Below are 14,508 nucleotides of genomic sequence, written 5' to 3'. Positions count from 1 at the left end.
TCCGCTAACTTGACACTACTTATTTCCGTCTGTGAGCTTTTCATTGGTTGTGCTGGGAAACAGGAAAGAGGATCATATTTGTTCATCAGGTCAAATTTGTTCATCAGCATCATTAATGTAGTGGAAAACTGAAACACTGTCACTGGACATTATTTTTGATGCAGTTAGGATTTAAAACCACAGTCAGGCCACATGTTTGAATGTGTATGTTACATTTTCACAATGCACTGAACTGCAAAAAAAACAAAAACAAGCAAACAAGAGCAATAGGCAGTGGGCTGTCACTATCAATGATTAATTTAACCTTGTGAACCTATTATTATCAGTTTGACTAAAAATGTGCTAATTTCCTCTCTTCTTATGTAAACCAAAAATATTAAGTTATTTTTTTTATTTCTTTTGGAAAACCAAAGAAACCATAAAAAAATGAATGTCTGGACTGAAGATTTTCTGACATTTTATGCACTAAATAACTAATCAAACACTCATTAATGAAAATACAGTAAATATTAGTTGCAGCCCTACATTGCAGTCTATATCATTCTCTGATTGTTTTTATAAAGTTAGGGACCATGTGACCCACTGCTTTTAAATCTATGTAAATAAATTCTATTTATGTCAATGAATTTAAAAATGTATTAACAATATAAAGACACAAGAGGGCAGCATTGCTTTAACTTATTGGCTGATCACGTTGTGTTGTCATAAATATCCATATGAACAGCAGCAGCTGGTGTGTTTTAGCAAATGTTGAGTGAAAATGTTTAAAGGTTTTGCCAAAATAAATAATAATAATAATGAAAAATGTGAATCTGTTGATATACCACAAGTCTTTTTTTAAGTCACTGCAGCCATCATCAATTATCCTCACCATGGCAACACATTTTAAAACGCCACATTTTTTTTCATCAAAAGCTCGAACAACTGCGAAGCTCATCACCAGCACAACAAAGAGAGGCTATCTGTTCAGTGACACCAGTGATGATGATGATTAATAATGATACATACAGTACATGCTCCGCTTTCCCAGCCACTTTGGCTGCGTTGGCAGGATGCAACTGTATACTGTATAATAAGATTGCAACACCAATTTACAGTACATTTTTGCTTAACAGAGAAAGCATTGGTTATATTTACTAAAAAAAAGTATATTTTACACAGGCGGTTTGAGTATTTACTTCATATTTCTGAATATTTCTGTTTGGCGCGTGGCAGACTTGTTGACCCACTCAGCTCGCGCGACTTTAGCTTTGGCTAAAGTAAGCTACTTAGCAGGGTGAGAGTGCACTTTCTGAAGTTTCACATAAACACTGAGCATAGTGTTGTCATTGTTTGAACACTCACCTCGCCGGAGTCACTGTATTCACAGCCGTTGAACATGAATTGGGTTGGAGGTTCGAGGTAAGAGAGGTGATACCATTTTAGTTATAGCTGCCGTGCTAATGCTAGCATCGGTCTATAAGCTAACTGAGCTGTTGTCATTGTCCCCGCAGGAGTCGGCTAACCATGAAAGATGACGCCAAAAAGCAAAGGGTGACACAAATAAATAATACTTTCCACGATTTCAGATTTCCTTATAAATATTAACAACTAAACTGTTGCTCTCTACTCTCAGGACTTTTTTGAAAAGAGAAAAATGCAAAAGAAATTGAACAACTTGGGATTAACTTTGCCAACATCCCCTGGAGCTGGTGGTCCCAGTTCTGGTTCTGCTAGTTTGGACCTGGTGACTTTGTTTATTGTCAACCAGATTGCTACTAAAAAAGAAAATAAAGGTTAGAACACATATGTGAATTTAAAGTGTCAAAAACGCCCCACAATAAATAGCACTCATTGGCATATATGTAAAATATCTGTGGTTTAGTGAACTTTTAGAAGACTCTTAGAAGAACTTTTCTTGTATTTCCCTCAGATCTTTCTAAAGTAGCAGTTCTTGGCCACAGCAGCAGAAAAGGATCCAGTAAACAAAACAAGCCCCTGGTTCTCCCAATGAGCCCGTGCTCTCCATCACAGCTGAGTCTTGTTGAGAGCCAGTCTCAGTGCAGGTACAGCTGGAGTGTCCAGACTCAGCAGATAGCCACACATAATAAATACATTTTCAATAACATTTACTGTACATATTCTGTGTCAATATATAGTGTTCAGGGGACAAGAATGGGAAGGCATGTTATTCCTCAAGGTTTCAAGTGCCGTAAGGTCAGTTACTTTACGGTTTATGATCATTGATTTTTTGCTGAATGTGAGCAAATGTCAGGAACCTTTAGGTAAAAGCTGATATTTTCACCACAAGCTGTCGCCAGTGCTGGAGTCAGGATTTTCAGACAACAGTGCATCAGACTACCTGCCACCAACGACTGCCCTCCTTAGCCCTTTTTCCTCAACTTCATCAGCCTCCTCAGGCCAAGGTCAGATGGTTTTCCAATATTTATTGATCAAAATCGCATGAGTTACATGGTGCATTTTAACTTTACATATACTGTAGTTTGTCATATGGAATCAGTAAGTTTGGGTCAAACCCCACTGTTCTCAGGAGTTTTCCCCCTGCAGCTGAGAGGCCACACTCCGACACAGCCACCTCCTCCCTGGGAAACATCAGCACTGGAACAGACCAAAGTACTGCAAAGAGAATTATTACATTTTAAGGAATATTTCACATTAACATAACAACATAAAATAAGTGTACAGAATTTTTATTTTCATCTGATGAGATGAAAGCAACCTCCAATTACCTTTAGGTTGGTTGCAGGCTATAATAATGCCAGTAGGATTAATTTAAATCTTGTCAAATGGTGTGATCCATTAACTAAACTAATGTAACTGAAGTTACTCAGTTAATTGTCGCAGGAACAAAGAAATCTCAAAATATTCACATCGAAGAAGCTGCAAAATGATTATCAATGTATTTGGTGATTAATATAGTGATCAGTTAATAACTGGTTAATTGTTGCAGCCCTATTGGCAGTGTTTATATAAGCTGTGTTTATATAAGACAAGACTAGTCTTTGGTCTCTAGCTGATCTATCACAGGTAAATATGAGCTACTATAATGTTTCAGGCTTATAACGAGATGCTATTTTGAGATCTGCTCTTGATTGATGTGGTTAGTTCCAGCCTTTCTCCCAGCCCAGAGGTATGACCGAGAGTATGACATGGTCGTGTGGATCAAATCCACCCCTCTTCCCACTGGAGACACCCACAGCAGCCCAAGTCCTGTTTGGAAGTCCAGAACCCCAGTAAGACACCAACACCAGCATTATTTGTTGCCCTTTAATTAACTAGTGACTGTGTAACCACTTGGAGCACATGGTTGTTATCACAGTGTAACAGAGGCAGGACTTCACGCGAGACACAAGGTCAGCCTTTCTCTAAACCAGTCACAAAACATGGACTTCACCCTGAACCAGTCAGTAACTGAGCAACAGCCTGAGGACGACGTCTTCAAGGGCTTCAGTTGTGACGACAGTGGAAAAGATGGTAAATGTGCCATAAAACCTTCAAACAGACACTGTGTGACTTTATTCTCAGGCTAACACTTGGAATTTAATTTCAGCTTTTCAGTTCAGAAAGATTTACCTCAAAGACGGAACACCAGTCAGATCCTCGGCACCACAGTAAGAGTTTTTTCCTTCTTATATATGTAAGGAATTCATGTATAATTATTCATATTGTTATGATGTCACTGTGTTTTTTTCTTCCTCAACCTTCGTTGTGAGAACTGTCCCAGAGTCACAGTTCATGGAAATGGAGGTGAGCTTTCAATACACGTGTTAAAGTAGCTGTTTACTGCCACCAAGTGGTCGAGTTTGTGACTATCATGGGACAACAAACAAATAAATATCTAAATCATTTGATGTGGACTTTAGCAGTTGTTCATGCCACTTTTGTTTCCTTCACAGCGCTGCCGCTGCAGTGACACAAACTTTTGTAAGTGTCCTCAACAATGCCATCTGAGTTGATAAATTACTGTACACTGTGCATGCTGGAGCTGTCTTCTGTTTTTTTGTTTCTGACTCTAAGCGTGTCCTGGACACAACACAGACCCAGAGAATGGCTGTGGATATTCACCAAGTGACTCTTGTGGAGGACGTTCCCTCATTTCAGACTCGCAGGATGTAAGTGAAGGTTTTGCCAGAAAACTGCTGCTGCCAAATAAGTTTCTAGTATATTTATAGTTTTTGCTTCTGGTTTCATTTGTATGAAGTCACTACTGTAATGTCTACAGCTGTCATTTCAAAGGTCCAGTGTGTAATAAGTAGTGCCATTAAATAGTGAGACACTTACCCCTCCATTTACCGAGCACATCGGGGGAACTACAGTGGCCTTTGCATCGCATTCATGTGGGCAGAGTCATTCCACGTCATTTGCACTGCAGAAACATTCCAGTTCAAGACGGCAGCCTCTGTAAAGCAAAGCAAGGACCTTAAAGTAGTTAAACACTGGATCTTTCAATTAAAAGAAAAGACAAAAGCTTATCCAATCAATTATTGTTAAGTTATATTATAATAACTTAGCAATAACTGATAAAAGCTGTTCTGTTTTCCATGTCTAACTATGTTTTAAGGTAGAAGAATACTGCCCACTACGTCTCCAGGCGTCTGACTCTTCATATTTGCAACACGACTGTTGTGCAGACACCAGGAACCAAGGCTCACAGGGGAAAATAAAACAAAAGACAGGCTCCCAGTCTGGACCTCACACCCCTCTCACACGATACACTGATGAGAAGGTTACAGAGAATCCGACTTGTCCAGATAAACCCTCAGGAAGTGACATTCTACAGACGGAAAGCAGCACGACTCAGTTTGGTTTGGATCTTTGCAAATGCAATAAACCATCTGCTCAAACTCGAGATGCAGGAACTCAAACTGCGGGCGACCCCGTTGCTGAGAGACGCGACGCCTCCACTCAGTGCAGCTTCATCGCAGACTGTGCGGCCAGCGTCCCGCTAGTCAACTTTCCGCCTGTTGTCAAGTCAATTCTGCCTCCAGCCACCGGGAGGCAGATGAACACTGCTGCAGAAACAAGCGCACACACAGCCTCAGCTGCCAGCAGGGGGAAGCAGACACCCGGGAGCAAGATGAAGCCCAAGGCTGTTTCCCTACCAGGCAACAGCGTTACACACACACTCTCTGCCAGCAACTGTGATGGCAACATATTCCTACAGACGTCCAAACTCCAGTTTCCAGGTGATTTGATTAGAGCTGATGGCTGGGGTGTGACTGATGGATGATTGATCCTGTGTCACACTGATTTTGTTCAACTCCACGTTCGCTGCTCTCTCCTTTCTGTCACAGGTAAGAAGAATGAAGAGGGCAGAGACGAGAGAGAGCTACAGCCAACAGGCCCCGTGATAAAAGAGATAAAAGAGAGCTCGGAGGAAGTGAGGGACGAGGTCACGTCTCCCAGCTCGGTCAACAGAGCGGCAGACGAGACTGGAACACTGCAGGAAATAGCTGATATTTTGCTCCTGCTCAAGCAGAGGAGGAATTAGAGTTTATGTAGATGAACAGGTGGAAGCTTGATGGAAGGAAGGAGGCAGCGGGGGTTTAAAAATGTCTGTTCTGTGCATGTTCTTTTTTTAAATTTCAATTTATAGCGTTGTAAGCACTTAAGCCCCTTAAAATATTTAGTGTTTGTGCCTTAATCTGTGACATAGACGCCGTGAAATAAAAAGCCCCAAAGCCTTTCTCTGATTCACAACTTTATTTCTTTCTTACATATTCAAGTGTTGAGATTTCATAGAGATATTTATATTTTATCCAATATAAACTCTAGCAAAACATTTACAGCTTGAACAATAGTCTGATAAACTATACAGCAATACTAGTGGTTTGTAGTTCCGCGTAAACTGTAGAAACACATGTAGAGTTGGCTGCGACCATTTTCATCACAAGTACACATTTACATGTCCTCAGTGTTAACATAAGTGGATGTTAAAAGGCTGGACAGCACACACCATCTGTCAGAAGCAGCAGTGTGTAAAAGTGAAACGAGGCAGTTTTAAGAAGGTTTAACGCACAAAGTCGCAAAAAACTGCTCCCTCATTTTTTTTTTCACTTGAAACTTTTTATTTTCATTAGCATTTGTCACTATTGTGATGTAAAATGTTGGATTTCTCTTGAATATACAGACCGCCTTTTCCCCCCCACAGCTACAAATCAAATGGAAATTACATAATTACTAATTAAAAAAATATTACTTTTCATGTTTCCATGTAGGTTGAGAGTGAAGTCAAAAACACATTATGTCCTGCTTTGGAAAGTCAATCGGCATTTGATTTGTACATAATGGGCTGAATATGGTCCTGCTCGAGAGTTTTATAGAGAAATCTGTTTTTCTGTTTGGGAAAGAAACAGTTTTCAGGTTTCTGTACGTGTGTTTACTAGTGTACTAGTTATTGTTATCGTATTGAGGATTCTAGTAATAGAGTTTCGATAGAGACATTCATGTGAGAATGTGATATCTCGAAGTTTTACAAAGTTTTTTGTGAAAAAATATGATTAAATATTGTTTTATGATAGGGTGTGAACCATATGCAATGTGTTATTCACTGTTCTTGAGGCCCAAACTCCTTATGACCTAGTTTGCCAATACAGTAATGTTTTCACCAGTGTTTGTTTGTTTTTGTTTGCTCGCATGATTATATATTAAATATAAAAAAAATCAACATCAAACAACTCTGCTACAAAGGGCATTTTTCAACATTCTAGTTAATTTTTCAGGAAATAACATGCAGATCTTGAGTGAAAACAAAAAAATCAGTCCAATAGATGGTTTCAATATTCTGTATTCTGCTTCTTCTTCATTATTTCTAAGACCGAGACATTGATGTGAACATCCTTTCGGCCTTGTGGCAGGTAAGCGCTCTCCTGAACGTACCTATTTTGTTTAGTTACGTGACGTTTACTTGGCTGTGAATAGTTTTTGACACACGGAGAAGCCTCGCACAGTTTTACTTTACAAAACAACACCGGCAAATCACACTAAATCCTACGCCTTCACGTTTGACACGAAGAACCACAGACAGTAGCGCTGCGAGTTTGTACAGGAGGCTATGGAGGAAGACAAAAAATGTAAACACACGCAAAAACAATACTCTTGTCATAGGTGAGAGGCAAATATGTACATGTCGATGAATAAAAAAAAAAAAAAAAAAGTGATGTCCACTTAGTAGTAATTGTAACATGACAAAACACATGTCCAGTTTACGATGTGACTAAAATGGCCATTAGGCACCTTCACAATACACAGGCACTAATAATATCATGGTGAGAGGGAAATAACTAAATAAAATTTTGTTGTTGTTGTTTTTTCTTTGCCACTACGGAGAGAACACAGTGGTTGTCTTTGCTTGATGTATTATAACAGGTGAGAACTTACATATCCAGCAGTGACGACCAGCTGTGGCTGATGACGCGCTCATATTTAAACCGTAGCTTCCAAAGTTAGCTCAAAACTGTTTGGAATCGACATGAATGAAAAATAAATACATGTTTTTTAACTGGTGATACATTTTCAACACACATTTGCTCATTTTAAACAACAAACATGTGCACGTGTCCTGCGTTTCCCTTCTCAAATAAGGTGTGAGAGCAAAGACAAGCTAAGACTGTCAATCATGAGGACTCGAACACTACAAGCTTCAACAACACTGAACTCGGGTGTGTTTTCCTACGGAAAGGCAGGGTGGTACGATAGAGCTACGATACCTAACAGCTGCTGACATGGCAACGCACACACCTTTTTGTTTCCATGACCACAATTACTGTGCCATTTTCTGTTAGACGGCACTGTCATGTTATAGATTTCTACTGTATGTACAACAAATATAAATACTATTTGACATTGATTTTAAAAAAAAAAAGAAAGAAAGAAAATGTGATGGATATTTTTCTGACACTGGACTACACCTCCTTTTCACTGGTTGACAGCAGAGAGGGGATTTTCAATGTGGATTCAACAGTTTTGTTTGCTGTCCCATGAAAAAGACACAGAATCAGTATCGTGTTAGCCTTTTTCCACATGCATGGTCGAGGACTCAGCTGCTGATTAAAACAGGTTGGACGTCAACTCAGAGATTAGAGTAAAGACTAAACGTTTCCCACTCAAACTACAGCATCATCACTGGTTTTAGATTCCTGAAAGTGAACTCACATGAATGACAGAAGCAAAATAGTACATTTGGTGACTCCTCAGCTCATGTAAAAAACAAATAAATAAATAAATAAATATTACAGACCCAGCCATTCTGCATGTTCCAGTAAAGCCACACAAAACATTCAGAGAGAAAGAGACCACAAACCACTACACTCTCCTTAGTCCACGTCAGATGCGTCATTGTCTGATAGGTGGTAGTTTGAACCTTTGACTCGAATGTACTCAACCTGCCGCCCTTCGTCGGAATCCGAGGCGCCGCAGGAGCATAGCTGGTTTTCGAACAGCGCCTCGATCTCCTCCAGACGTCGGGCCTTAGTCTCTGGCAGGCAGCCATAGATGAAGATGAAACCCAGCAGTGCCAGGCTGGAGTAAAGGAAGAAAGCTCCTGAGAAGACAACAGAGAAGAGAACAGTCAGTGGAAGACAGAGGTCTCAATCTTGTGGGCCCGCCACTAAATCTCTAGTTATAATGACTTTCTCCTGTATGTTATTTTATTAACAGATTCATTTTGTATAATTTATCGTTCCATATCAAAATTAAACAGTTGACCGGCCCCTTACTGACCAAACTAGACACTCAGTGGCCGCGAGGTCCTTAGAGTTTGAAGCCACCCAGACTTCCAGGGAGCATTCCAACGTGGCATCATATTACCAAAACCCAACAAACCTTAAATATTATGCTCACAAGAGACTGAAACTATACAGAATGAGTGGTGCTGAAGGAAGGAAACCTTTCTGGAAATACAAAAAAGACTATAATAAGTGACAACAAAGCACTTATTGTACAGCTAGCAGGGGGGAGGACATTACTGCAGTTTAAGCTGAAAATCAAACTCAAGCACAGATAATTTGACTTTGAGGAGAATTTAGAAAACAACACCAAACAGGAATCAATTCAAGGATGGAGATAAACCAAAACATACAAAGTGTATTCTAGGCCAACTAAAGTGGAGCAGCAGGTGGACAAGATAGTTGACAGTTGACACCGGGCTGCAAAGCACACAATAACATACTTATAATGAAGATGCACGGCAAAAAAACATCCATATGCACATCATTAAGGAAGACACTGAAGGCAGCTCTCTGCTAACTTTGCCTGACAACTTTTTTTTAAAGACGGAGCTGGAGTTCGACGGCAACACATAACTGCAAATAAAGCAAAGCCCACAGGTCAGTCAGCCCACAACCGCAGGATGAAGTCGTATCAAAATCAGTTCTGTTCTGGCCTCCAGAGGAATGGCAGTCAGGAGTAAATACTTACAAAGTCTGAGTGCTTGAGGGAAAAGCTGTCAGGTTTGTACCTGACTTACCCACTGAGGTGAACAACAAACTCTGGAGATTACAAAGACTTAAAGGACAGCCACCCGCCAACACACCAACATGTCTGCTTTGTGGGGGGGGGGATGATGGGGGACAGCTAATTGAATGTTGAATGCCCACAAACTTGGGTGCGCATTGGAACATGGAAGTGCTTCCAGGCGGCAAGTCACCACAGAATAAATGTGAAGTAGAAGTAACATGCCCTGTCAAGGTGGCATTACATCAGGGTTAACAGGGGGATGGAAATAAACCCGCAGAGACCAAAATACGCCTCGAAACAAGTGCATGAACAGAAACAGGGGCAGAGGCTTAATGAGATTTCACAGCCTGTGATCTCCATTTTCTCCTTGTCAAAGCACAATGACATTTATAAGAGACTGAAAAGCCTCCGTGAAACACATTTCCATTTCAGTGACAACAACAATTTTTCTCTGACACTGTGTTTAATTGTCGGTGACTTTTTTTTTGCTTCTTCTTTTAAATAAACCAGATGAAAGAATTAACGGCTCAGAACGAACATTGACTCCGGATGCCTCCACCGTCACTCGTGATGGATCGATCGCCAGCTCTGTGAAAGGTCAGCTCCTTCCTGTCTGAGGAGAAACCTGCTGCTGGAGCCACGTTGGCAAGAAGGCGATGGGGACGGTTGGAGGGGGGGTGAAATACGGTGGGCATCAACAACTCGCTGTACTGTATGTATGTAAAGTAAGAATGAGAAGATTCCGACTGCAATCACACATTTTTATCTGTTCTGTACCTTAAAAGGAAGTTTGAATGCACATTCATGGCTGACGCACATCAGCCATCACCGCTGTGGGGTCTCCATCTTGAAGACATGCCTCCCCCTGCCTCACACGCTCCGAAATATATAATAATACTCCACAGTCTATCGATCTCCTGTGCTCCATTTCCTGGGCACAGCTGCGCGCAGAGAGTCTCCAATGATACGGGGAGGCAACAAGAGTGATTCTGTGACACGGAATCAGCAGAATTATTTCACGCCGTGTTTTTTTTGGCTGAGCTGCAGCTTCATTTGTTTGTTTCACTTCCTGACTAATTGATTCAGCTGCTTTTAAAAGTGTGACACAGACTCCTCCCCTCTCACTCGCAGCAGTCAATAAAGTGACAGTAAACTGTGAACAAACAATGAGAAACGTAAATGTCAAGTTTCCTCCATCATTATCCTCTCTTTCATTCATGAAAATCAAGAGAGTCGATTAGATTTCCTGACAGTTCATGCACGTCACAAACTGACCATAATAGGTGAGGTACTGAGCCAGGTGGAGGAAGGTGAGCGAGACCAGAATGTTGAAGGTCCAGTTGACTCCCGCTGCACACGCGTTCCCCGTGCTCCTCGCCCACAGCGGGTAGATTTCGGAGTTGATGGTCCATGGCATTGGACCCATTCCTGAGAGACATAGATAAGAGCTGAGGCCTGTTGGGTTTCATTATAAAACATTTGGAGACACGCTAACACAGAAGAACAGATAGAGGTGTCCTTGAACAAAAACAGTTCAAACTAGTAAAAAAAGGTTGAAACCGTTTTATTTCTTCATCCTCTATCCCTCTATCCCATCTCAATCATGTCTCCGTGACTTTATTTTCAAATCATTGAGTGAATATACCTTGGAGGGAGGATTATTAAAAACAGTCTCGGTTTTAATCTCGGTTACCTGGTGCAAAAGCAGCGAGATAGAGCACCAGACCCAGTAAAACCAGCCAGGAGTAGGAGGTGGGACAGTAGTTGTAGGCCCAGTAAGTGTGATCTTTCATCAGGCTGACGTTAGAGCATCTGGAAGAGGGAGGTACAGTCAAAGGTTTTTTGTTTTTTTTGTTAACCACTCGTTTCCTTTTCAAGATCTTTATGTTATTTTAGTTTTTATTTCCATTGTAATCATATGTCAGAAGCAAAACATTGCTGCCCCTCCTGCATCTTGAATGCATGCACTTTTTCTTGCAGCATCCTGTGACTCACCTGCCCCACGCGGCTTGCTCAGTGGAGGCCTTATTGACAGGAACGCAGGAGGAGGCGAGGAGAGCCGAACTGTTCTCACGGTAACAGAAACCGCAAGCGGGGTCCAGCATGCATGGCTCACACAGCCTGCAGTCCAAGCACACACAAATCACATTAGCTTTACATATGCAGTATAAACTGTATATATGGACAAGAGAAATGGAAGGAACCAAAAACATACTAAGTATCAGAGTAAAGTATCTGAATGCTGTTGTTTCATTTTTTTTAATTGTTACAAGAAAAAAATCAAATTCTAGTTTTGCTTTGTAATAAACAGGTGAAGTTTGATGTGGGGGGGATAAAAGCATAAATGACACTGTGAGGGCCACACCGTGACTCACAAATGAATGTATGTAGAATTCCACACACACAGGAAGTGATGAATCAAATTTAGAAGCAAAAATAAGCAGTGTGTGAGTCACCTTCATTACAGTATATCTTTATCCTCTCATTTGTCTTTGTGCATCCAGTCTCATTAGTGAAGCAGTTCGTCCATGTGTCAGACAAACAAGAACACGTGTGTGCAACGTGTTTCTACAGCGTGTTGCCTCCCTGTGTGCAGATCAATTTGCTCAACTACATGAGAACAAACCATGTATTATTTAGTGGCACCTTTTATGGCAAATATGACAAACTAATGCAATGCAATTCAAAATATAAACCATGCCACGAGCAGATTTGTGCATGATATGACATTGCTGATTATTTTCTCTGACATTTCTGTAACCCAAGCCACTTCCAAGCCATATTACATTTGATAAATGAATCACAATTCCACTTTATGTGTCTTTTTTATAAAAAGATATATACATGTTTACTACTTGTCGTCCTCTGGCCCCGAGAATACACACCTCTGTTAAAAGCCTCGGCTTTCAACTAGACAGCGCTTTCAAATTCAGCAAACAAATCTCGGCCGTCGTTAAGTCAAGCTACTTTCAACTAAGGCTCATGGCCAAGGTGAGGGCTTAGCCATCCAGGCACTGGACACAGGCTGGATTATTGGAATTCTCTGTATGTTAGTTTAGACCAGTCATCTTAGACCAGCGACTCCAGCTGGAGAGATGAAATAACTATGTTATATTATTTAACAGGGAAAAGAAGAAGAAGAGAGACCACATTGACATCTGTGTAGCGCTCTCTCCACCCACTTCCTATTCGTTTTAGGATGTTATTGTTGGTTTTTAAATGGTTCTTAATGGTTTGGCATCATCTTACCTTTCGGAACTTCAGAGGCTGCTTTAAGATGTGCCAAATTCCCGACTAAAAACCCGGGGCGATTGGACTGTTTCTGTAGCTGCCCCTAAACTTTGGATTGGGTTACCCATGGAAATGAAATCTGCAATCTATTTCAAATCGCTTTTCTTCTCCTTGGCCTTCACTTCAGGATAAAAATAGTCCACCCAGACAATACTATGTAGTTTTTACCATTTTACTATTCTATTATGACACTATTTTACCTCTATTGTTATTGATTTTATGTTGTATACCATTTTTGTTGCTGTGCCTTTAAATCTGTAAAGCATTTTGGTCAACCTCGGTTGTATTTTACTCTCTCATCAGAGTTGTACTGCATATATACAGTAAATCTTAAGAAGAAGGATAAAAGAAACTGTGCAAATTCATTCAGCAACTCCGGCGTTATACAATCAACTCCCATGTTTGTGTTTAGTTCAAAACACTACATAGCTCAAACTGAGGTCTCAGACAAGTTGTTCCTCTCTCTTTTTGTTTTTTTGAACAACAAAGTGTGTTCCAACAGTGGCGGACATCACATTACCATCACGTTAGTAACACTTGCAGTCAGTCATGTCAGACAGTGCTCTACTAACCTCCGATGGGCGTGTAAGTCTGTAGTACGAGGTACGGATGCGTAGAGAAAACAAGTTAACATAATTCAAGAGACTGTGTCATTTCAAACCCAGACATATACCTGCAGACATATATACGGCAATGAGACGTCGCATCCACAAAGAGTGGACGAGGCCTGCGGTGGCTCTGTCACTCCTGTGATAATGCTGTGGTCAGCCAGGAGTGTGTGTGTGTGTGTGTGGGCTCACATAGAGTAAAGTGAACTCGATGAGACCACGACAATGTGGTAAAAGCACTCATCTCTCCAAATTACCTCCGTGTTTGTGTTTGTGTGAGGTGGTGCGTCGTAGTGTGTGGGAGCCGGACAGTGAGTCCATTAGATGTTGTTTGGTGTTTGTTGTTATGATGAAAGACCGTCGTTACACATGAAAGCCATCTCTTCCCATGTCTGTGTGTAAGTGAAGAGTAAATTGAGACATGGAGGCATCTGATATCTGGCTTGCACAGGGAGACACACACAATCAGTGTGTCCTTTACTGGCTGTGGAGACAATAAAGCCAATCAGGGCTGATTTAGACCTAGTTTTTAGGTGATGATCAAACACATATAGAAGTTATAAATCAGATGTAGGGCAGAGGAGATGGGATAAATGTTGTGTTTTGAAATTAGGATTAGGCCTTTTCTAATACACATGTGAATTTCACAAATGTTATAAAAGAAGTCTATTGCCGCTTTTCCACTACATGGTCCAGGCACGATTCCATTAGCAATAGTACCTAGTACTAAAATCCTGAAAACTAAAAGCGTTAATCTCTAACATTTAGCACGTTAATGTCTAAAATCCTAACATTTAACAGAGGAGTCTGGAGTATTTAGCAACAGCCCTGCTGAAAAGCCGCTGTATTTCAGTTCAGTCTGGAGTCTGGAGGTCATGGAGGAAGTACTGAACAAATCTTTTTAATTAACTGATTCTAATGATTCAGTACATTGAAAACAACTGCTTTACAAGTCACTAGTTTGTGTGTGTGTCGTGTATAAAATGAAGTTATGGCAGTTTCATGCATCCGTTCAGTGATCACTCCGCCCACGTTGAGGAGGTACTGGCACTGCTTTGACTAAATATATAAAATATGATATAATATGTGTGAAAACAAACAAATATCCTTTACAGAAAGGATGTAGCTTCAAATCATGTTTATTTTCATTTCA

General features: G+C 40.7%; 2 protein-coding genes across 2 annotated transcripts in view; one reads left to right on the top strand and one right to left on the bottom strand.

The window, feature by feature from the left end:
• The first annotated feature begins 1,053 nt into the window (after positions 1-1,053).
• Positions 1,054-5,693, top strand: LOC131456571 (uncharacterized). The gene is made up of 15 exons (XM_058625026.1): positions 1,054-1,401; positions 1,494-1,533; positions 1,616-1,775; positions 1,913-2,045; positions 2,139-2,196; positions 2,291-2,405; positions 2,531-2,613; positions 3,106-3,233; positions 3,320-3,474; positions 3,551-3,611; positions 3,714-3,747; positions 3,897-3,924; positions 4,018-4,112; positions 4,562-5,186; positions 5,295-5,693. Exons 1-15 carry the CDS (start codon positions 1,379-1,381, stop codon positions 5,489-5,491), a joined length of 1,935 nt encoding a protein of 644 aa, XP_058481009.1. The 5' UTR covers positions 1,054-1,378; the 3' UTR covers positions 5,492-5,693.
• A 1,078-nt stretch (positions 5,694-6,771) lies between these two features.
• LOC131456570 (proton myo-inositol cotransporter-like) overlaps positions 6,772-14,508 on the bottom strand; it is a 59,889-nt gene continuing 52,152 nt past the window's right edge. The window contains exons 7-10 of the mRNA XM_058625024.1: positions 11,452-11,577; positions 11,150-11,268; positions 10,732-10,884; positions 6,772-8,542 (exon numbers count right to left, since the gene is read on the bottom strand). Coding sequence (XP_058481007.1) covers positions 8,316-8,542; positions 10,732-10,884; positions 11,150-11,268; positions 11,452-11,577 — 625 coding nt within the window. The 3' untranslated portion in view covers positions 6,772-8,315. The remainder of the gene's footprint in view (positions 8,543-10,731; positions 10,885-11,149; positions 11,269-11,451; positions 11,578-14,508) is intronic.

Source organism: Solea solea, chromosome 3 (genome assembly GCF_958295425.1).
Source record: "Solea solea chromosome 3, fSolSol10.1, whole genome shotgun sequence".
Taxonomy (NCBI): domain Eukaryota; kingdom Metazoa; phylum Chordata; class Actinopteri; order Pleuronectiformes; family Soleidae; genus Solea; species Solea solea.
The sequence above is the reverse complement of the archived record's forward strand: the minus strand, read 5'-3'. Positions and strand labels throughout refer to the sequence as shown.

Coding starts and splice junctions, on each gene's coding strand:
- LOC131456571 (XM_058625026.1), top strand. CDS start 1,379: ATGAATTGGGTTGGAGGTTCGAG. Junction 1,776..1,912: donor TACTAAAAAAGAAAATAAAG/GTTAGAACACAT, acceptor TATTTCCCTCAG/ATCTTTCTAAAGTAGCAGTT. Junction 2,406..2,530: donor ATCAGCCTCCTCAGGCCAAG/GTCAGATGGTTT, acceptor CACTGTTCTCAG/GAGTTTTCCCCCTGCAGCTG.